The sequence below is a fragment of the Ammospiza nelsoni genome, chromosome 5 (genome assembly GCF_027579445.1).
Source record: "Ammospiza nelsoni isolate bAmmNel1 chromosome 5, bAmmNel1.pri, whole genome shotgun sequence".
Classification (NCBI taxonomy): domain Eukaryota; kingdom Metazoa; phylum Chordata; class Aves; order Passeriformes; family Passerellidae; genus Ammospiza; species Ammospiza nelsoni.
Window position 1 is genome coordinate 6,947,937 of NC_080637.1, and position 24,640 is coordinate 6,972,576.

The 24,640-nt window shown below is 41.0% G+C and overlaps 1 protein-coding gene across 2 annotated transcripts in view; it reads right to left on the reverse strand.

Annotated features, from left to right (window-relative positions):
* The window catches only part of BEND7 (BEN domain containing 7), a 46,608-nt gene that overhangs the window by 12,394 nt on the left and 9,574 nt on the right, over nucleotides 1-24,640 (reverse strand). For both annotated transcript variants that reach the window (XM_059471806.1, XM_059471805.1), the window contains exons 3-7: nucleotides 20,869-21,168; nucleotides 15,053-15,175; nucleotides 12,347-12,612; nucleotides 7,142-7,367; nucleotides 2,217-2,336 (exon numbers count right to left, since the gene is read on the reverse strand). In XM_059471806.1, the coding sequence (XP_059327789.1) occupies nucleotides 2,217-2,336; nucleotides 7,142-7,367; nucleotides 12,347-12,612; nucleotides 15,053-15,175; nucleotides 20,869-21,168 (1,035 nt within the window). The remainder of the gene's footprint in view (nucleotides 1-2,216; nucleotides 2,337-7,141; nucleotides 7,368-12,346; nucleotides 12,613-15,052; nucleotides 15,176-20,868; nucleotides 21,169-24,640) is intronic.

Sequence of the window (24,640 nt, forward strand, 5' to 3'; positions counted from 1 at the left end):
CTGTCTGCTCCTGCCTCTCTGTTCCCATCTACTGTTTTGCTGTCACAAAGGCCTGGGAAACTTCTTTGCTCCAGTGCAAGGTCAGGCTGGGCTGGCTACAGCCACCAGAGGAGATGGCAGTGGCTGGGAAGGTGCCAGTGGCCACAGTGGTGTGTTCAGCCACTCCTGACACACTGAAAACAGCATGTCTGCCTGTGGCCACGTCAGAGAGAAACTGGGGCACTTCAGGGATTGGCCAGTAAAGAGCACACAAAAAGAGCTTTTCTACCAATCTAGGTATTGTGCTGGGGATTTTTCAACAAATAAACTTGAGGAGCTGCTAGGTGCACTGCTGTTCACTGTGCATCCACATAGAGGTGAACAAGTTACCTTCCCTCTGCAGCACAGACCGGGGAGCTATCTGATTCTGGCACACTACTCAGATTCACTTATTTTCCTTCATAGTCTTGCTAGCTTACATACAATATCCTCTGCTTAGATTCTGCCATCCTGAGCAAGGACCAGAGATAGAGGTGGCCCCATTTGAAAAGCAAAAGCTGAATGTCATTGTCATTTTAATTAATATCCTGCAGAGGCAAGAAGAAAAGCAAATAAAAAAGGATGAAAGAAAATAAAAATCAAAACAAAATTAGGTCAATCCTCTTTCCTGAGGGATCTTCTGCAGACAACCCAAGGACCCTCTGATCCCCACATCCTGCACTGGACCCTTCACCCTACTGTAGCCTGACATCCCACTTCCACCCTCCCGTCCTGGGAGGCCCAAAGGCAGCTTTGGAAGGGGCAGAAAACAATCCTGTTGTACAACACCAGTAATCTGACACTGCCTTTAACAAGATTATCTCATATCCCTCTGTCCTCCCTCCCCCAACACACAAGAAACCCTTTTTAAGGCCAGTGCTGGTTTGTTTCTCTACCCTGGGAAGCTTATGCTACTGAATAATCTGCACTTTTGTCCTCCCCCTGTGTTATTTCTGTCTCTGGCTGTTTCTCATTTTCCTCTGTCTTATGCTTTTCCCTCCTGGCATTAATAATGTTGTGGAGAATGATTTCAGATGCTAGCCTAAGTGTGTGTTTCAGAAATGCAGCTCTGGACAGAAAAGGTTGGCCCTGTGAGACAGGGAGATGGGGAGGACATTTCCTGTGGTCTCACTCACCACCAGGGTGAGCATCCCCTGAGGAGCCATCAAGTTTCCCATCCCATGGATGCTAACAGGCACTTAATTGTGCTGATGGGCAGAAGGGAAGAGGGGAAAAGGCAGGCAGCTAAATACAGGAACAGCAAAGGACTGTGTTTAAGGAGGTGGCACAAGTGAAGTGCCTCAGACAGCAGTGTCAGATATACCCAGGGCAAGAAATACAACCCTGAGAGGGCCTTAAGAAACCTGCAGGATGAGAAAGGGGAAGTGAAGCCTCGTGTGGAGAAAGCCCTTGTGGGACTGGAGGGATGAAGATGGGAAGGAGACTAGCTATGGTTGGTAAGGTAATTACATGTCTCCTAATCAGTAACACTGCTTTCCCAAGAACCCCACTGGGATTTCCAGGCTGCACACTCATGGCTGGGGCTGAGGGCTCAGGAGCCAGGTGCTGTCAGGGTGAAAGCTCAGCACTGAGCTCGCTGCAGGCTGGTCCCAAGCATCCAGGTTATCCCAGTCCAGGCTGAGCAGCTTTCCTGCAAAACCCTGCCTAGATTACCTGTCACTGCTGGCAAGCTGCCTCCCACGTATTGCAGAGCCTTGCTGGCACAACCAGGGTGGGTGGCTGCCTTTTCTTTTTTTGTTTTGGGTTTTTTTTTTTTTTTTTTCTGATTCTTTCACAAGGAATGTGAAAAGACTCATCTATTCTTCCAGACACATACAGTTTAGAGGGAAAGGTCAGTTGGGTTATGTCTTAACAGTACAGTCCGTGGCTTGTCAGAATAAATAACACAGAATTAAAAAAATTCTACTTGCAACCCTGGATGGATCAGCTAATTTCTGGCAAGAAGAGTCTGGATAATAAAGGAAAGGAGACAACATTTGAGAAACACTCAAACTTGTCTGTAGAGACAGCTCCTAAACCTGCTACCATTCCAAACCCACAAAACCTGCTAAAGTGTGAAGAGTTCTAATTTTCTAAGTACAACTCTACAGTCAACAGGAAAAATACTTCTGTGGATACAAAGGCTCTAAGGTTTTAATCTTCCACTCACATGTTGTAACTCATATTTTTATACATACCTGAGCCTCTTTTTAATCGTCTTCTTGCAAGTTTAATTTGATCCTGAAGAATCTGGACCCAGTCCCTAGGACCAGGAAGTTTATCCACATGGTTAGCAGTGCAGTATTTTTCCGTAAAGACTGAAATAAAAAGATACCACATTTTTGAAACATGTCACCAAAAATGGAGAAAAGGAGTTGGGAGAGGATGTTAATCAAAATATATGAAATTATTCAATTATCAAACAGAATTTTAATGGAGGATTTATTCTCACAAATGTAGGATGGTGAGACTAAAGCCCAACTCAGTGTTTCACAAATTCACCTTTCAGAAGTGACTTGGCTGCATGAATATCACAGGAATGAAATCATTACTGCATATAAAAGCCTGTCCCAGAGAAATGTTCTACACCTGATGTCTTCATGAAATTCACACAAATGATTACAGAAAAAGAACAGTGCATTTAGAGCTCAGTTTCAGATGTGGCAGGCACTTGTTAATGCTGGCTGCCATATGGTACAGATAGAGAACTGACGATGTGGTCATTTGGTGGCCTCTTGGTCAGGCTCCTAAGGCTGCAGGCAAAGTCATGAAAGAGTAAAGTCCCACCACTGTGGAAATCTCCACAGTTTTTATGCTGCCAAACCAGATGGAATAGAATTTTTATAAAGCTACTAAAACAAAAAGGCACTATTACTGAGAAAAATAATACCCTACAGGTCCAATTTTGTGTTTTGTAAAAAAGGTACAGAGAGAGTCAACATTATCTTTAAATCCATATTTTCAACAAATCTAACAGTGTTATACCAAAAATACAGAATTCTAAATGGAATGAAACTGATGCAATTGATTTTCATCATGCAACTGAGAGGTAGGCAAAAAATAAATAAGTGCAGAAATAGAAAAACTATTCTTGCTGTTAGTATTGCTATTGTAAACTTGGTCAGAGGTCTCAGAGCCCAGTGCCCAATTATGACTGGCAAACAAAGAGAGAAAGCTGGTCCCAGCTCAAGGCATTTGTAATCCTTGAGAATAAGTATCACACAAACGGGATTGGGAAACAGGCAACAAAAAATGACAATTTCATTATTTTTATACACACACTTTGAAGCAGCACTACCTGCTAAGTATAAGAGAACCAAAACTCTTTCCATGCTAACAGCTTCACAAAATCATGGCAAGGCAGGCATCAGCAACACTTTGCTGTGCACTCTGATCTACAAGGACATCAGACCAACTCTGAGGGCTGCCCACAGAAGTCAACACATCCCCAGACATTCACAGTGCTTGATTTGCAACAAACATCATCTTTATGAAGGTAGAAATAATCTTTCCCTTCTGAATCCTTATGGTATCTGACACAATGGGCACCTGATCAATGACTTGTGACTCCTACTTACTTAAACCAGGCAACTGCTCAATGTGTGCTTAGAGAAATAACAACAGGGACAAATAGGAATGGGAATGCAGCAGCAAGGAGGCAGAATTGGGACCTGCCCAAGAACTGGGACCTGCCTTTTCCAGTCCACCCAAGCTGTATGGTGTTAACAGACCCTCTCCCACTGAAACATAGACTGGCTTGAATTTAAAGGGGACTTCAAAGATCATCTAGTCCAACCCCAGTGCCTTGCACTTCCTCAGATTGCTCAATGCCCTGTCCAAGCTGATCTTAAACACTTTCAGGGCTGGAACACCCACAGCTTCTCTGGGAAAACTGTTCCTACAGTCTCATCATCATAAAAAAAGAAAAAAAAAAGCTTCCTGATGTCCAACTAAATGTACCCTCTTTCAGTTTAAAGCCACTGTCTCTTTGTCCTGTCACTACAGGCTCTGGTAAAATATCCATCCTCATCTTTCTTAAAGCCCCTTTTATATTATTTTTATTATATATTTATATTATATTAAAAGGCCACAATAAGGTCTGCTTTAAGAGCTTTCTCTTCTTCAGGCTGAACCACCTCAGATCTCTCAGCCTGTCTCCATAGCAGAGGTGCTCCAGCCCCCTGACCATCCTGCTGTCTCCTCTGGAATTGCTCCAACAGGTCCCTGTCCCTCCTGTGCTGTGCCCCCAGAGCTGGTGCAGCTCTGCAGGTGGGGTCTCACCCCAGTGGAGCAGAGGCACAGAATCGTGGCCACAGTTCTTGTGGATTTTTTTGTCTACCAGTACCCCCAAGTCCTTCTCTGCAGGGCTGCTCTCAATCCCTTCATCCACCAGTCTATCCTGATACTGGGATTGCCCTGACACACATTGGGCACCTTGCACTTGGTCTTGTTAAGCACCAGGATGTCACATGGCCCATTCCTCCAGCCTGCCAATGTCCTGGATGGCATCCCTTCCCTCCTGTCAACCAAGCACACCACTCAGCCTGGTGTCATCTGCAAACTTGCTGAGGGTGCCCTACAAACCAGAGTCTTTGTCATGGATGAAAATATTACATTGTACTGGTCCCACTATGGATCCCTGAGGGACACATCACACTTATATCTGAACACAGCTCATTGATTTCTGCAGGGAAGGATTTCACTGGCTAAATTTCTAGTCAACAAATCAAAGGAAAAACAAGTGCTTCTGACTAGTTTGATTTTTTCATCTTTTTTCCCCATAGTTCTGAGTAGAAGACTCACAAGAGAAGCTGATTGCCCAGGAGAAACTCTGCAACTGATACAACAAGCGCCACTGAATACCCAAAGTCAAAAGAGAGAATTGCTCCCTGGCTAATCATTCTGTTGCAGAAGCATTAAATTACTTTTAAGGACAGCAGTGAAAATGTTTTCAGACAGGAAGAGTGATTTTCAAGCAAACAGTGCCTCCTTTAAATTCTCTGCCCATTTTTGTCATTAATGTAGCTTTTTGTATCTCTGTCATGGAAAGGGACTGAAAGTGCCACTAAAGGATATCTGGGCACGTGGTAGAAGAATGTCCTAATGATAATAATGCAAACAACATGATGTTGTTCTTGTAGAGATTTCATACTGGCCCAGTTATTTCTTGGAATAAATGAAACCACAGTGTGTGACAGCCCAGCTCCCTGGAGGGAAGAAGAGTGCTATTGGAGCCAGACTGAGTGAGGACCCACAGGACATCAGACCTTGGCATCTTTACCCCATCACAGCTTTTAGGGACAGGCTTCCCTATCAGGGATCAGGCACCAGCATTTGGGCAATACTGTAAATGCCAATAGAGATCACTGTTATGGCAGTGGTACCCAGTAGTACCATCACAGATTAAATTTTTCTGTTGGAACTACAATTCCCTTCTTTCTTCTCTTAAACTGAAGGGAAGAGGATAAGCCAAGCCTCAGAATTTGCTTCACTAGTACAATCTCAGCTGCTGAGAAACATCACTCTCTGCAGTGTGTACCAGCTGCTATTTCAGTAGTCCTGTTGCATTTACTGTAAAACATTTATCAAGTGCTGTAGAGTGGGTTTTTTTGAAGTAATTTTGAACTCCTCTTTCTTTCATTTAACTTATTCATTAAAGCTTTTAAAAAACAATGAGATACAGATAGAGAGAATTCAGACAGATTTTTGCAGATTACTGAGCTCAAGAAAAGAAGGTACAAAACAGTGTTTGTGATTTAAACCTAAATACAAGCATAACTGTAAGAAGTCTGTCAGCTGCTCTGTAAGATACATTAGGACTATGACATAGGCACAGCACACACTTTGCTGCAGAACTGCACACTTGAGAGGGTCCTCTGAAGGCCTCCATGCCCAGCCTGCTGCTCAAAGCATGGCCAAATAGATCATAATGCTCTGGCCTGTGACCAGTCACATTTTGAGTATTTCCAGGGGTGGAGGTCCTGCAGCCCCTCTAAGCCCCTACTGCACCGCTCAGCCCTTATGTTGAAAATGTTTCTCCTTATCAAATTGCAATTTTCCATGTGTTCAGTGCCTCTTGTGCATCTGAGAAGGGTCTGACTCCACTTGTCCACACTATCCCATTAGGTAGCTGTGAACAGCAGTAAAGTTTCTCCTGAATCATCCTCTCTCCAATTCTCTCAGCCTGCCCTCATTTGATACTGGAGCAGGGAAGTGGTGAAGTCCTAAGTCTTGGTGATCCCTCCACTGGACTCAAGCCAGTTTGTCAATGCCTTTCTTTCATGGGGAGAGGGGCCCAAAAGTTGGCAGGGGTGGTTGCAGAAGATTTTCCTGCCTCCTTTTGCTGCCAATGGACTCAGAGAAGCTCTTCTTATTGCCCTGTGTCTCCTAAGTTAGCAATCTGTACCTGAGAACAAGTCACAGCCTCTAAAATAAGCTCCAGTCTTAGAGCTTATTTTTGGCCTGTCTTTTGGTAATGTGGGTATTGTCCCTACAATATCAGATTTCAAAATAGAATCTAGTTCAGAAACTCTGGCCTAATAATATCAGCTCTTTATATGCTGTCATCACAGAGTTTGAAGGAACATGTGCTCTTCTGGAAGCTAGACAGCAGTGACTGCTAGGAAAAATCCACCAGCAAAAGGTGCTCACACCAAGTAATTTGCTCCCCCAAGAGGAGACCACTGCATTTATGAGCATCAAACTAATCTCATGCCAGTATTATCTTTCTCCATCTCTCCCCAGTCCAGCCACCAACTACTGAAAAATTTACAGAGCAGACACAGTCAAATAAAGTGCAAGACTCAGAACCTTGACTGAAGTGTATCAGTTACACTGTCATTATATTTTCAAGATTTCTTTGCATCTCTGATATCTGGGGGAAAAAAATAATTATCTTACATGAACACTGAGTTTCCAACCTTAGAGCCTGACTTCAGAAACCAGGATCACTGGCTTAAAATTAACACAAGCTGTCCCTGTAGAAGCTATTTTTAACAAGTGAATGAAAGGGAATAAAAATAAGACTGCATATTTTAATAGACCTAACACACGTCAGAAATTCTAATCCCCTTAGCTGAGAATATGTTCTAATTACACATAGGAAAGAAAGCAGAAAACATACCTTTTATTGCACCCACAATATTTTGGTCTAGTCCTTTCCGGTTGTCATTGAGCCCTCTTTTCCTTTTGCCATTTGGTAAAGAATTAGCCAAAGTCTTGTCATCAAAAAATGCACAGACCAGCTTCCTAAAGAGCAGACTTCCTGAGCGAGTGTAGTTTGATAGTATAGAGTCCAGCTGTGATTTTGGCATGAAGACATCAAAGCCTTCTGCAAGTTGCACTTCTGGCTACCAAAAGAATACAAATGTTTTAATTAAACGAGCATTCAAAGACATTATTTTACTTCAATCATGCATCTGGTGAGACTTTACAATCACTTCATCAAACCATCAATCTTTTGTCAGCTATTCAGGACCACAGCAGCCTAATTCATTGAAATCAAACCCCATCAGTGAATAAGCACCTTAAAAGGCAAATCAAACAATCACACTCCTTGTCTAATGTCTGTAAAAGTTAACAACTACTGACATCATTTCTAGGCATACAGCTAACAAAAAGACAGGAGATACCTTTCAATGTTGGGTAATAACAGCAAAGCACAGGATCATCACAGAGCAGTGCTCCAAAGTGGTGCTTTTTGAACATTTATCTAACCATTTAATGGACTTGTTTCACTGCCAAATGCTGTGAACAAGTGTGCTGTGGGGCAGCCAGGCACTTCCAAGAAGCACAAATGCAGGGATTCTGGCCCAATCCATGTGGCTTCCCAAGAGGGCTTCCAGCAAAGATATGGCCCACATGAGTATCAGCACAGGATGAGTTTGAGGCTGCCCCTGGAGCCAGCACTTGCTGAGCATCCATTTGTCCCTCCTTTTCACAGTCCCAAAATGCATGTTTAGAAGAGGATGATGTTAGACAGACAGTTTATTTCAGTACAAAAATCCTCAACAGTGAACACTTAAATCACAGGGATTTAAGTGAGTGCCAAGGTGAAATGGAGGGGAAGAAGAGAAAAGAAAATCATGCTGTATTTCACAAGAATCTTCTCTCAAGTACACTGAGGGTCAAAATAGACAAAGGCCTTTGAGGAAGTCCCCTTACCAAGAGTCTTTTTGCTGCCCCTGTCTGTACATATCAGAAATTACATGAGGAGCATTTGCAAATTTTCTTCTGTGAGTACCATACAATGCTTATGGTAAGATTTCTTCACAGAATAATTATATATCTAGAAAACACATTGGAAATAAACTAAAATTTTGAAAATACTGTTTAGAAGTTGGCAAGGAGGTAAAACAATCAGTGATCATGATGTGAGGAAATAAGCCAACATTACAGCCTTGCCCTTTTTTTGCCCTACATGAAATATATTCAGCAATGATGATGCATTTTCAGAGAAGTTTACAAGAGCAAGAGCAAATGCCATCTCCCATCATATCACCTGCAAAAATCTTGAGTCCAGACAGAAGAAAGGGCTGCCAGTCTAAGAACAATTTGGCTGTGTAATTCTTTTCCCATGGATTTCTAAAAATCAGTATGGATAGTGTTGCAGCGAGTAGAGTATTTCCAAAGCATGTACTGTCATGGGATATGGATGTGTACTGTGTGATAAAACTGAAGATTACCATGCTTTGGGAAGCCAGGATGAAGAATCTTCAAATATGGAGATAACAACAACAGCAACAAAAAATTATAAGCATGTAGTTCCTCAGCTTGTTCTGGATGAAAATTTGGATTTTTTACCTCAAGAACTTTGAAAATGTTGGATCCAGCAACAGTCAGTTACTGACATTTGACAATATTCAAATGTAGGTGGGTTTTTAATATGTTACTTCTAAACTTCTGGTGATAGAAAAGATTTTCAAGAGTAAATAAATGTGGGCCAAGTTCACAACTTGAGGAAAATTCTACTTCATGTAAATCAAAAACCAGAATGCAGCTGACATGGTGATGAAGGACACCTGCCCTATTCTGTTTCTTGTGATAGCCATCTAAGATGACCTCAATGATCCAGACACCCAGGGCACAGAAATTATAGAGCCACAGGAAAGTTTAGGTTGGAAAAAGCCTTAAAGATCAATAAGTCCAGCTATTAACCCACCACTAAACCATGTCTCCAGGTGCCACATTTACATATCTTTAAATACCTCCAGGGATGGTGACTGTCACCCTTCCCCAGGCAGCCTGTTCCAGTGCTTGACAACCATTTTGGGGAAGAAATGTTTCCCAATTTCCAAAATAAACCTTCTGTGGTGTAACTTGAGGCCATTTCCTCTTGTCATATCACTTGTTAGCTGGGAGAAGAGACTGACACCCACCTGGCTACACCCCCCTGTCAGGGAATTGCAGAGAGTGATAAGGTCCCCTGTGAGTGTCCTTTTTTCCAGGATAAATATCCCAGCTCCATTGCCCTTCTCTGGACATGCTCCAGACCCTCAGTGTCTCTGTTGTGAGGAGCCCAAAACTCACTCCAGGATTTGAGGTGAGGCCTCACCAGTGCTGAGTATAGAGGGACAGTCACTGCCCTGGTCCTGCTGGCCACACTATGGCTGGTACCCTCACCAAAAGCCAGCTGTTCCTGTGGCACCTTTTCTGAAATCTCCTACTTAAAACCCAAAAAGCCAGAAGGATCATGAGGCCCTGCTATTATCTTCTCTATTTGTACTGAAAAAATGAGTTTTCTCTTCTCTTCTCTTCTCTTCTCTTCTCTTCTCTTCTCTTCTCTTCTCTTCTCTTCTCTTCTCTTCTCTTCTCTTCTCTTCTCTTCTCTTCTCTTCTCTTCTCTTCTCTTCTCTTCTCTTCTCTTCTCTCTTCCTGGTTTCTCTCTTCCCTGGTTTTACCTTAAAACACCTGCATTACACTTTGGCAGGTGCACCAACCACTCTACAATAGAGCTGTAAAATACATTTCAAATCTTACCATTCTACCAGTGTGGAGGAGTCAGTATTATTTTAGTTTCAATTGTTTTATTCTTAATGTAGGGATTGATTTGTTTATCAGTGAAACAGTTTGGAGGCAAAACTATGATTTATTCTTACTTTCCTTTAGTAGTTAGCTATTCTTCAATCAAAGACAATCAGTAACCATTTGAATTTCATGGTCACTCTGAATGTAATTTCTCAAAGAAAAAGCACTTATTAATAGATAATGATCATGGCAAAAGGAACTGGAGGGTAAACTATTTGTGAACAACAAAATAAAGAAGACCTGAATGCTAAAGGCTTTTGCTGTGCTAAAATGAACAGGCAGTGAATGAGATTTAATCCTAGATATTTTAGTAGGTTGTAATACGTAGATTAAAAATGATTAGGTTATAAATGAAATATTACAACTGTAAAACAAACACAAGTTCAACTAGGAGTTGTAATCAGATCATTGCATTTAAAAAGAAGATTCTCTGATCCATGGTCCAGATTGAGGGTTTGTTTCACCAAGACATTTCCCACCTCTGTAAGTAGCACTATTTCATCTCAGCAGGTCTGGACTAATTGCACTGGTTTTGGCAGCCCTGATTTTATACCCATTAAACTTGGATTCTTCCTAAAGTTCAATAAATGTTGGCAAAATAGCAGTGGCAGCAGTGGTGATGTATGACACAGCACACACTACAGACAACCTGTGGAATATTCTCAAGGGAACATTCATTTAATGTGCTTTGTAAGATGTCTTTCAGGATTTTTCAGGCACACAGACATGCTGGTTGTGACCACACCAGAGATGCTCATAAAAAGGTAGAAAAAGATAATGCTGCCATTCATTCTCAAAGAAGTGACTTTCTTAAGCCTTCTCAAAATATTTAAGGTCACATTTTATTTTTGCATTAAATACATCTGTTTTCAGAACTCAAATGTTTTCTTTCTAAGGACAAAACAAAATCAATTTGTTTGTCTCAAGGTTCTGGCTCTGTAAATTTAGTCAAACAACTGTTGTGGCAAGCAAGGGCTCAAGCATGGAAGGACAGATGAAGACCTGATTTATGAGCCAAATGTTTTCTCTTTTTTTTCCTTAGGTCAAACTGGCAACTACAAAGAACCGTGTCCAGCGATGAAACACATTCATAAAACCAAATTAAATTCCATTGCAAGCACAAAACTGTTTTCAAAACCGTGTTTCAAGCTGACAAGAGTGCCACAAGCAAAGAAAAATTATAAGCACAAATTGCATGCTGGAGATAAATTACCAGTCCTCCCCAAACCTTTACCTCAAACATTATTAAGCTCAGTACTACAAAAGGAAACCCTCTGAAAAAAAGCATCAAACTAGTTACTCTGTATCACTACACTGACTCTGTGGCATGAGACTGCAACCTAATTAGTGGTGTGGCTTGCATCTCTGTAACTGAATTATCCTGACTGCTCTTTTTTATTATTAGTTCCCTCTTCCAGAAGGATAGAATATTATCTGCTGCATTGTTTTCATTTACGCTTATTGATACGGAATTTAATTATGTTTTTCTAGCTCATAGTACTTAGGAAATTGGAAAGAGCCTGCTCAAAATTAAAAATATATTAGAGAAATTAATGAGCAGTTTACTTGTCAGTGAACTGGTTTGGATGACATCAATTTGGTCATTAAAAAAAGCTAATCATCCACCAATACATGGAATTTCTATCAGTGTGTACATGAATCAGGAAAACATGCTTACTGCAATTTTCTATGGGAAAAGTGCATATTCTGAGAGTGGCAACAAATTTTGGCCTCTTTAGTCACACTGACATCATCAACAGTGCTGAGACCCTACTCCAGCACACAGAGCAATCAAGACCAAAGGACCCAATTCAGCAAAGACTGGATATTAATTTTTGTAGAGATGAAGAGTCCCCCAAAGTCAGTGGCACCAGAAAAGCAGGAAAGCACATAAATGCTCCTTGGCAGGATAAAGACCTATGTGTGGATTACATGGGCTCATCAGCAATGATGGGGCTGTGAATGCTTTACACACCTTGCACTTTTCATGGCTCCTCATCTCAACTGTGGCTCTTGGCATTGGGAGAGATGAAGAACAACTTTCCACTAAAAGCTTAAAAAACAGGAGCCTTGAACTCAAGGGAAAACTTCATGCTTGTGAAAGTTGTAAAAAAAGACCCAAACCCTTGTAATGAGCACTCTCCACATGTAACCCTAACATCTCCATTCACTCCTACCCAAGATTTGCTTGTTCAGTCTAACAAAAAGTGGGAAGATGCATCAATGTGACTCGAGTACTGATCTCCTGAATGAGTCAGTATTTCAAAATCTTGCAATCCTGCATATTAAAATTTTAACTTACATCTGATGAAGCTGATTCAAGGATAATTCCAAACCCTGAAAGAGGGGTGTCTGGCTTCAGGGGGGGTTCAATTGCTGGCAGACTCGATTGTTCTGAGTTTGCTGGCAGCCTCTTCTCATTCTCTGGAGAGCTGGGTTTCTTATTTGTGGAAACTGCTTCAACAACTTTGAGGGGCAGTTTTCTCTTTTTATTTCTCTTTCTTGATATTGTTGACTTCTGTGCACAAATCAGAGGAACAGGAGGCTGCTGTCTGTTTTGAGTCCCAACTGAATGAAAGAAATTAGTGCATTAATTTTACAGACAAAAGCCCACAAATACTCACACAGATGCACCATTAAACTACTGACTCACTGAACTTATTTTCTAGATAAGTGATGTGATTTTCAGGGCTGCTGGTGCATGGGAAACAAATAAGTTTTATCACCTTTGCATAATTTTCCAATCTGTCCAATGGGGATAATGACAGTGAGCTCTGTGGTGAGGCTTTTCAGGGCATACTGATGAACAGCATTTTAAGGAAATTAGGAATACACAGTTCTTTTTCTTAGTGACCACTGGATGGCTGGTGACATGAAGCACTTAAGTGATGATTAATTTGTATGTCCTCTGAATGACTGAGAATTTCACTCTTTGAGGATCTCTTCCTGATAAAGTAAGATAATACAAGTGCTAATGCAATTACAGTTAATTTTTATGACAGTGGTCTCCAAGTTAATTAGCTCAGCAAGAACATTTCAAGTACCATTATGTCAAGAATGAGTGAAAACACTATTCAATAGTTTAATTTCTGAGGGAAAAAAAAGTAACCCAAAATTCCATCAGTTTGTTTTGCTCATACACAAAAGCTGACACGTATTACCTCTGAAATATAAGAAACCATATTTTACATTTATCAATATTTTTTATTTTCCAGTATTCACAATCATTTATATAAATTAAGGCACCAGTCCTGAACTTGTACCAATATGAACAAGAATCCTATCAGGATACCATTATGTGTATGGATAAATCACTAAGATCAAGGTCAAAACAAAGAAAAAGCCACAAATGCTCTACATGCAAATCAAACACATTCAAGATACGAGCAAGCTACAAAAAGTCCTCATCTACAAAGCTTCAGGAAGAACAAAAACCTCAGACTATTGTTTATTAAAATATTTCTGGAATATTTCATTTCTGGCAAGGATTTACAAGATTGTGATGTGTACTTTATAATTAAGACAGTAGGGTGTCTGAATACTAAAATAAGTTATTACACTTTCACTTACAGGTTTGAATTTTAGTTTTTTTTTTCTTTTAGCAACAAAATTACCAAATTATTTTTTTCTCTGCAAAACCTAATTTCAGAAAATATGAAGTATTCCAAGTGAATCAAAAGATTCATGAATTAACAAAGGTACTTACTCTGTAGATACATAATAAATAAGCAATGTTCTGCTACTGAGGAGTCAGCTCTTTTGGCATAGACCCCAGTTTGCTTACTCTCACTCACAAGCCATTTTTCAATCACCCATGTGATTTCAATGATATAAATTGGTGTGATTGCATTAAAAATCCCATGTACCAGCAAAAATTGTAAAACTGGGCTTTGGTGTACTTCTTTGTAAGCTGATGACTTCTAGAAAAGCATTTTTATGTGTGCACACTGATATTACAAAACCTGTCTGATCATTCCCATCACTCACTCAAACATTATACACCGTGGAGACAAGGAGTTTAGTCAGCCCTTCACTCCACCCATCTTTCAGTTAATTACTCAACACTCCCTTTTCTTACAGAGCTCTTATCCAGCCTCTCCACAAGAGAAGCCTCCATGGCTCCAGTCCCCATCACTCATGCTGGATGGGTAAGTCAGCTGACAAAATCTCCAACATCTCTACCTCCTCATTAGTATTAACACTAATTTTTAGGTAGTACAGAGCCTGCAGCTTCACATCAGCCTATGATGACTTAACTCTACCTACCACGTCCTCATTATCTTGCTGGCTCAACTACTCCTCTGGCTCTGCACTGTTCTGTTTCAGCTCCCAACCTAGGAGAAAACTGGACACAGTAATTTTCCCCAGTGAACAAATTATTGCTGGTATACACACTAAAAGCTGGGACTTCACAGCCAGAGGAAGGGTGGAGGCCACAACATACAGTAGCTAGCTCAGCTGAGACTACCACAGAGCTAAAAGAGGTTTGAATGAACAACTATTTGGTAACTTTCAGCTACCTTCAAATTTCATTTTTCTTACCCCTAAGATTGGTGAAGTGGTAAGCAGAACACAGGTGAGGTAGTATTTGGCACCCCTGAATCAATACACTGTGAAAACAAAGTGGGCATATTGACCTCCCCACTCAGCTCTCATTATGTATCTGATCACATTAATTTTATTTTCAATTTAGCCTTAAAAGGCTAAAGAGAAAATCCCATATTTCAGGTAAGGATCTGAAAATTAGAACTTGCATTTCCAAGAAACCTGTGAAAATCTGACTTTGACTGGTATGTAGGAGAGCAGGAAGCAATCCAGGTTTCCCTGAGTGCCCACACAGACTTTAATCCCCTGGACCATTCCCTAACAGGAAGATCACAAAATCATAGAACTGTCTGGGTTTGGAAGGGTCTCCAAAGACCATCTCATCCAACACCCCTGCATCAAGCTGGGCCATCCTCAACTCAATGCTTGCACAGGTTTGCACATGTGGGACTGGTCACTGTACCTGCTTGCAGCTGCATCAATTTTCTCATGGTCTTGAGCTCCTGAAGAATGGCCTGCAGGGTTGACTGGCAATTACACGTACAGCAGTTTGGTCCAACTGATGAATTCACCATTGGAATTTCTCCTGAAACAGAGTGGAATGAAATGGGTGAGATGTAAGCCACACAAAATCACCCAGACAACAACTGGCAGGTGTTTGAAGCTATGATCAATATATCAGATTGTAAAATCAGATCAAAAGCATGACAGGAAGTAATTTTCGACATGATTCCTTTTAGAGGAAAGGACCACTAGTTTTTACTCAATTACTAATATGTGCAATTATACTGAGTTGGGATGCAATGTTACATGGGCTGGAGAAGACTGCTCAGAGTGTGAATATAATGCACTCCTCACACAGGGCTTTCTATTGTCAGGCTGGTTCATCTTGAATAACAAAAGCACCAAACCTCATTACAAACATACTTATTTTATCACACACACATAAAAAAGCTCAGCTCCTGGAATAGTCTTACAAAGAATGAAGACAGTCTGTGCAATAAAGGTTTGTGCTGTACATAAAATGAGGGTCTAGGAATTTTTAAACTGCTTGAATCTTACAGGTGATTCTTTACCATGTGAAGAAGAGAGAATGAAAATAAAATAAGCTACTTGGAGAAAAAACCCCAAAACAACAGGACAGAAAAGAACCACATGAAAGGTTTCAAATCTGCTCTTCTGTTTGCTAGGGTGGGATTGTTTTCTATGATGTTTTCCACCACTGTGATCTACAAGATGGCACTTCCAGAGTTTCCCTTTGAAAATTAATATAGTAGTTCAAGACATTCCTTTTCTCTAGTAATTCTTATTAGTGTTTAACTGAACTCACATAGTTCTAGTTCTAGGCCCTCAGCAGTGCTTTTATTACTGCTTTACTTTCCAGAAATTTTGCATTTTTTGTTCTGAATTAGAACAGGCTGTAACAGCTGAGGGATTTCAAACTTTGCAGGATAGTTGTACCCTGCACTTCAGCTTCAGACAGCTGTATCCCTAGACAGCTATCTCTAGCTGCAAATAAAAATTTCAAAATTTAACAAAACACCTAACAGTATCTGGTTGAAGCTGAGGCTAGATGGGATGCACTTCCTTTCCTTTCCAAATATCCTTACAATGATTTAAATTGATGGCTGTTTTACTGCTCAAGACTGCAGGAGGAGGGATGACCATTTCATGAAGATAGGTACAAATGCACCTAACAAAATAACCTCACTTGGTGTCCCATGTGGACTTCAGCCAGAGTATTTCCCTTTTTCTTCTGCAGCCTGACACTTACCAGGTGCCCTTTAATCATTACCTAGCTAAAGTGAACAGAAGCAATTCATTTAATCTCCACTTATAAATCTTCACATTTTTCATTATTACTTCTGCTTTCCTCTGAAGCCAAACCAGGTTAATATCTTTTCAGGTTTGGGTTGTGTTCTTTCATCAGAGACCCCTGATGTCAGACCCACACAGATCCCCTGACTTTAATCCTCATTTGAAATAACTGAAAATTTGGCCACCACCAGGCACTTTTCTCTGCCTCCTTCCATACAATCCCTCAGACCTGAAGCAACATCTATCAGAGCTGAGCAAACTCCTGGTCCCACTCCAAAGGTGAGCTGCTTGTAAAGCCAAACTAATGCATCACTTAAAGACAGCTGACATCTTCTGGGTGGCACACCCCTCTTTTCCTCCAATATTTAGATACTCCACACTCCTGCAATTACAAATTTTGGTACTTTAAAATATACATAGATAAAATCTGTTAAAATTGTATTAAGATAAATGGAGTAGTTTACAAAATCCCTGCAAATCTAGCAAATGCAATAGAACCACTGGCTTCATCTCTCAAAGGTTTCAGCTGCAAATAAAATTATTTTTATACTAAGAAGTTACTTGGAAAACAGGCTGAGAATCTCAAAATGAAACAAAAAGGCTTCTGACTCAGCAGGACTCTGCCTAGTTTGATCTCACCCTTCCTTTGTACACAGTCTATTCATTGGAAGTTCCTTGGGGCATGGATGAGATTTTACCTTTTCAATGGTCCATAAAATGTTTAGCCCATTGTTACAGGTACAGAGATAAAAAAAAAAAATGTTATCTTTAGCTTTGCAGCAGATTAATCAGAATCCCTCATCTTGGCTCCACCAATACACCTACATGTTTTAAGTAGATGAATTTCAAGACAACTTATAATTTAATAGCACCAGCATAACTCTACCTTTCAGTAAGATAAACAGGTACCCAGAAATGGGAGCCCCAGAATTTAGAAGAGTTTTATTAACAGACAAATACAAAGTAAGACTATCCTTCCCTCAGTCCTTTCTCAGTTGTTTTAGACTAAAAGATCCTTGGGATGAAGCCTGTCCTTTCTCTTGATCAGGATTCAATATTCTAGAGGGCTTCTGGAAGTGGTTTCACCTGGAACTGATATCTGAAGGACTCTGGGGGGAAACAGGGTTGGTGGCTTTTGTTTCCTTAACCAAGGCTCTACATCATGGTGAATTGCATGTGAAAACTTGAAGAAATTGTATCAGTAAATACCTGTGCATCTTTCCTGTTGCAATGTAACATGTTCCTAATGAAAACACACAGGCACACAGGCTCCTGATGGAAAACCACAGGGTCTATTTTCCCATTGAGGCATAGGGGATTTACTTTATAATCCCCATTAGCATTGATAGAAATTACCCATGTAAATCTACCATAGGTACTGGGAATGGGAAAAGAGACCACCAATATTTTAAATCAAAGCAGGGTTCTACTGACTCCTTACATATTCATGAGGGTTTTTTATTTTCTTTCTATCCTCCCTCCTCTGATCAGTTATTGTGTTGTAAGAAATATCTGGTAGAGTGTTCTCAGTCATTGTTCTAAGCACTATCTTTATCATTTTTAGAGGACAAAAGCAGCCCTTTTCAACTGTTATAAATCAATTTTTAATTTTAAAAGGAGATCAGACTTTTTATTTTTATGAAGGAGTCTTTAAAGAGCCATCTCCCTCTCTCCTGGAAGCTGGCCAGCAGGCAAATTTGATACCTGCCTGTGTGAGTGAGAGAAGGAGATGCCACAAGTACAGGAGTTGCTTCCCCCACATGAGCAGCAAGTAGCCCAGGACAGTGTTTTCTTCCAGCTGGATCTGCTGAGAGGGAATTCACTCACTGTAACTAACATTGCCACCAGTTTATACTGGAAAAGCATGCAAGAGCTACCCAGTGAAAATTATCTTGATGCAGCCCAAAAACAATTCAGCTGCTGTATCACTGCTGGATTTGGTACAGAACACAAGAAATGAAACTCAAGTGTGAGTTTACTGTCTATAACAGGACAGACATGGTGCTCATTGTAGTCCCAGGTGGCTTTCACTAAAAACAGTGGGTCACAGATGTCTACCTGACACCCTGATTTGTGGAACCAGCACCTTAAGTCTGGGTGGGAATAAATGCCTTTGGTTTTCACATATGTTCCTACTCTTCCCTCTTTTGCAGCAATGTCTAGGCTTGCCCTGTTCCTCTTTTATTTTTGTTGATGCCTTAAGTTTTAGCTGTCTCATTTTTCAGATTTTGTACTGCATTAGTATATAATTCTGAAATTCATGTAGAGTGTTAGAAAGTTCTCTTCACAGTTTAGTAAGACAAAAAAATCCTTTTCCAGGCCCCAAAAAGTATGAACAAAAGCAAATTGGGGGGAGCAAAACTAGGAGAATGTGACTTCATTACCTGAAGCTGTGATTAGACAATTAACCCCAATATGTAAATGGACCAAACTTATAAAAGAGTGAAAAACTCATGACCTCTCATCCATCTTGGGTGCAGCCTCAGCCAGACTCTTGCACTGCCCAGAGTGTGCCCTTTGAAGGCCTTTTTATTAAATCCCTACTTTATTTCTCTTACTCTGTCTAGCCTCTGCTCTAGGAACCCTCTCCAAGCATCACTGTCAATAACTTTCTCATAAATGTTTTCTACACCAGCACCTATTAAACATTTATTCCAGCCTCTCCTTGAACCACCTCACCCTGTGAGTAGGTAAAAGCACCACTGAGATGGACTTGACCTGTCTGTTACATTCAACTTTGAGCAGTTCAGGTGGCCTACAACACAGATCTTCATTTTTTAATATAGTATCTATCCACAGTGGACAGAAAGAGTTTCTGGACTCAGATCAGATCACCTACTACAGATGCCTGAACATTTCCCAGTGATGAGCTAAGCCTGACAGCCCCAGGTAATATTATGTCTGGCAGTTTTGTTCTGGTTACTTAAACACCATGGTAAGAACCAAGGAGTAAAACCTCCCTTGAAGTATTGTTCAGCATTTCTACACCAAGCTTTTAAGAACTTTGTCCATCCTCTGAAAAATATCTAAAATACTGAGTTTGATGCTCAGGCTCTCAATGCAAGGGATGGGGGGGAATCAAGCTGTTAAAATGCCCAGAAGAGCTCTGTACTGGGTGAGGAGCAGTTTCAGGGCTCAGGAATGTATCAAAAGTTTTTCTTGCTGCTCAGAAATGCATCACAAGTTTTTCTTCCCCAGAGACCAGGGTTTGGAGCCCAAGCAGGAGTCAGGATCACAATCCCCATCAGAGGCAGACACCTCAAACCCAACTGCTACACAGATTGTCTCTTCAAAGGCGGCCAGAGGAGAGGGCCCACACCCTCCTTTATGTAATAACCCAAAAGATTGCATTCCTTTCAGCAGCAGGACAGCTGCACAGGGAGGTGCCTCCTGGGCTGCTCCCCCAAGGGCTGGGAGCCTGGGCATTTCTCCTGTCCAGCCCAGGAGGTTGCTCAACCTGACCCTTCCATGTCCCACTGACCACTACAAACCTGTAAGAGATCATAAGTCAACTGAATCCTTCCTCCACATATAAAAAAATCAAAGCTGACATTTTCTTGCATATAGGGCCAAATCCTGTCAACACATTTTAGCTCACATGCTGAATCAGGCCCCTGAGGGGATAGAGGTGCTGCTCCACCTACTTTCTGGATTTGGGAACAAGGCACCTAATCTATGCAGGCTTGGGCACTTCTGTGCATGCAGAGAACTGTCCCTGCCAGTGCCCAGGGCCTCTGAGGACAAAGAAGGAGATGTGTGATGAATTTTTGGGTCCTTCCATATTTAGAAGATTGTTATGGTGGGGTTTTGACAGCAGAGTTTTTTAATCTGGCAGCAAAACTTCCATTCTCTGGGACTTAATAATAAAAAAGGCATTTTAAAGGCACACTGCCATCTACTTCAGGGCAGAATTCTCTGCCAGTACTGGATGGGCCACACTCTAGAACATGCTGTTCACAGGTAGACTCCATCATCTCTTTTCTCCAATACTCTCATTGGAATAAAAGCCTAAGGCTGTGATGGAATTTTGTACCTGCAGTTCAGTGTCCTGTTATAAGGCTGCTGCCATCCCCTTTATGAAAGGCAGTAGAATCCTGCTCCACAAGTGGTGTCACAACAGTGCTACATTACTCACAGCAAAGAGGAGTGGTAGAGGTTGACATTTAATTAGCCATGAATTTAATAACAATGACAAAAGCTGTTTTAGTAAGTACTGTATAGAAATTAAACTTGTAAAGACATTGAGTAATTCTATTCCATCACCATTTTAAAAGCTAAGACAGATGGTAGCAGAATGTACAGTGCCCACTTTCACACCTTTTTGAAGTGATAACTATGTGCTCATTTTGTAGACTCTGAACTCTAACTGCTTTCAGTGCAGTGCTACAATATATCATCACAACAAAGGCAGATACTTAGCAGAGAACAAAGTCACCATTCTCAGTGTCTGACAGGTCATACCATTGGATGCCACAGTTCGAGCCTGACTCTGGAATGTTTTGGATCTGGTTCCGTATTGCCCTGGCAGATGGCTGCCTGGGGGTGACAGCTCACTCCACGCTCCGCTCTGGGACGGATGAAGGCTCTCCTGGGACTCTGCAGGGGAGTTCAGGCGCTGGGCCCAGGCTAAATCTAAATCTTGGGGCTCCTCCTTCAGTTTTTCTCCTTCTTTGCCAACTCGTTGATAGATTCTTCCAGTGCTGTCATTCAGTAATCTTCTCATCCCTGTAATTTGTTTTTTAATTTCCCGGCTTTCATCTCCTAATGAAAACAGAGCCACAGTTATCACTGGAAATTAGCAAAAACAGTAATGGGTAGCAATTAGTGGTTTTAGATGCCAATAAGAGTTGGAGCAAATAAATAAATAAATAACAAGGAGAGAGAAAAGGGATGGTTGAATGGTCATTGGGATGTACCAGGCTATGCCTTCACACAGCCATGGCTGACAGCTCTCATGCCTGAAAGACCTGCTGAACTTGGCTTTCTTGATGTTGTTTCTAAGGCTTTCATGAGTAAGATTAATTTTTTTGCCAGAAGGAAATAATAACAGCCACAGCAATTTCAAATAAACTGTCCTTTTAAGAGCCTGATCCTATTCAGGCATTGACATCAGTGGACATTTTCCCTGAGTAAGCCCAAAGGATCAGACCCTTTATGTATGCTCAAGGATAGATCCTAAAAAAAAAAAAAAAAAAAAAGCACAGAAAGCACCACACCACACACATGCAGAACAGCACTGCATCTATTGATTTTAATGAACAGAATTAGTTCCTTATTCCACAGAACTTAGTAATACTGGATTATACAGGAATAAATTAAACAGTAGCTAATATGTGTGTAACTGCAGATAGCTGAATTGCTGGATATCTTAAAAATGTAGATTCTAAAAAGAAAATGAAAATACATACCAGAAAAATGTGACTGTTTCAAATAAATTCAGGGCATTTAAATAATAAAAGTTGCATACTTAATATGCCTGGCACCATTTCAGTATTAATTTTACATATGAAACTGCTGATTGCACAATGAATAGATGTGTTTTGGGCAGATACTAGCCTGTTTTGCTTGTTAAAGCATACATTACATTTCATGAGTAATAAGGAAGTGTTCATTGCCCTTTCTGAAGAAAGAAGCTTCTGGTTTCCTTACTGGTAATAGAAAAATCAAATACCCTAAGCAAATGTCATAAGTAAGATCTAGAAACTGATGAATCAACCTTCCTTTATAGAATACTTAATACAATAATGCCTGGTATCCTCTACTCAATTTATATTCCTGCTTCCCTAAATAAACCTATTTTTGGAAAAGCAACTGTACAAAAGAAACTTTAGAAGAAAAAAAAACTCCTCTCCAAAAACCCAAGATGCAAGATGTGCCATCTCTGGTTTAACAAGGTACTTGAAACTGTGCTAAATTCCAGGCATGTGAACAATTTTATCAACTCAATAGCACCATTCAGTTGCCTAAACGTAGGTGCACGTTGCTAAACCAGACAGCTAAAAGAGCAGCAAACCCCTCCCCAACACAGGCCAAGCTCAGTGTGGCTGGGACTGCTGCAAGCCCGGTGTGCTGAACACCCAAAGCAGGGAGGTTTTGTTCTTGGAGGAGAATGAGCAGAAGGGGAGAGGAGCAGAGCAATGTGCTCCAACCTCTGGTGGATCCCAGCACCTCCTGCTTGACCTGGTGCACCGGTTCCCTGGGCTGCTGCCAGCTGGCTCCAGCCCACCCCCATCCAGCGAGCAGAGTGGGCGGCTTGCAAGAAAGCTTCCAGTCCAAACTTAGAAAAATGTTTGCCAACCCCGTACAGCAACACTCCAGCACCATTTCCACTCCAGCTAACACAGTGAGAAAAACCCTCTGCAAGGAAGTTCTGCACTGTATTTATTTATTTTGTTGGTTTGCCTGCAGATTTCTGTGTGTGGGTATGATTTCATTAACAGTAACAGCACCAATTCCTTTAAAATGACACTTTTTGGCCCCAACCCAGCCAGGGGTTGACTGTTTGTAGTTCCCAACCTTGAAAGGCTGCAGAGTGGCACTGGACTCCAATTACTGAGATCCAGCCCTACACTGCACACTGCCTTTCTCCTGTGCAGCTGCACCTGCCCCTATCCCAGCTCCAAATGTCCCCACCACACCACAGCCTGCAGCAATCCCTTCCTCTCGTGCCATTTAACATCACCCTGGGAGTTTTAAGTTGGCAGTTTGGATTTGTATTCAATGGCAAAATGTGTGTGAGTATCAAAGCTTCCCACCCACCCACCTCCTCTGCTGGGTGCAGGGACTGTGCTACGTGTCTGGTCAGGTGACATGTTGTTAGAAAGATTAAATTTCCCTTCCCCAATTACATAAAATATTAATGTTAATTGAGCTTACTCAGCCTTGATTCTGTTCCCTTGTTCCTTTATACAGAAGTGTTCCTATACAGTGACATGAGCATACTGAACTCCAGACAGAAAAAACCACTACATTTATGTTACAATAAACCCTGAACTTGCACCCTAGATAAACTTATCTTTTTGATTAGGTAGATCCTTACATGGAGATTCACCCTTTGTAAGCTTGTTTGTTGGGGTTTGAGTTTTCAGCGTTTTTTCAGGGATTTTTTTTTGTTTGTTTTGTTTTTAAGATATGTCTTCCCTTTTGCAAGAAAGCACATTGAAATCCTACATACTATAAACCTGACTTAGCCTTCAGTGCAAGTTTACATCTCTCCTCTCCCAATCATGCCTTTTTCCAGCTTTTAGTTTGTAGCTGACCAGCAACAGCAGCATCCTCCCCACAGGAGTGGAGAGCAGATGATGTTACACCACCTGAATCTGCAGATAGGTGCAACACCAGTGACAGATTTTAACTTCTTGCTCCCTGGTTATCTCATTTAGCTATTAGCTCTAAAGCCCAAGGACAGCACTTTGTTATCAGTTATTCCACTGCTGATAATTTTCACAGATAATAACCATGTAATTTAAAAATGAAAAAAAATAGATGGGGCACAGAGAAAACACAGCAATTCAAATTAGTATGTCCTGTGGAAGAGTCAGCCTTCTTTTAAATGCTAAATAGAATAACGAAGCACTGGGAAAAAACAGTTTATTACATACAAATCTGCATTACCTGTCTGTGCAAAGCTTTCTGAGATAGATGCTGAGCCTGAGAAGAGTGGTGCATACTTCAGCCTCTCTCTGTACACACACCAGAGCTCCTCACCATTTCCAAGGAGATGGGGATGCCTCCAAAGGCTGCCTACAGGATTTGCCATTTGGATACCCCTGGGTTTTATCTGACACCATTGAAGATACTTGCAAAACACTAAGACACTTACATGGCAAGTTAGAGCCCTATTTAGAAACCTGTATACAGAGATGTCAATTGTCATAACAAAAACATATTAACAATTTTAAATAACTACTGCTACAGTTGTTTCCACGATGACCCCTTGCAAACAACCTATTTTTTCCTATGTGATGTGACTGTAATCTTATAAAAACAACAACAAAACCCAAAATAAAGCCCTTTAATAAATGCTACACAACATAAACAGTAATTTCCTCAAAATTAATTTCAATCTATCTCCTTACTGAAAGTCTACAGGACATAAAAACTTCCTGCTCCAAAAGCTGGAAGAATGTTTAAAATGACAAAGGAACAAATGGAAACCAGAAAACTGTTCCAGTAGCACCCATGTGCTAAGTGTGCAGCTGTCTGAAGCAACAGGCCTGTAAACAACTCCAGT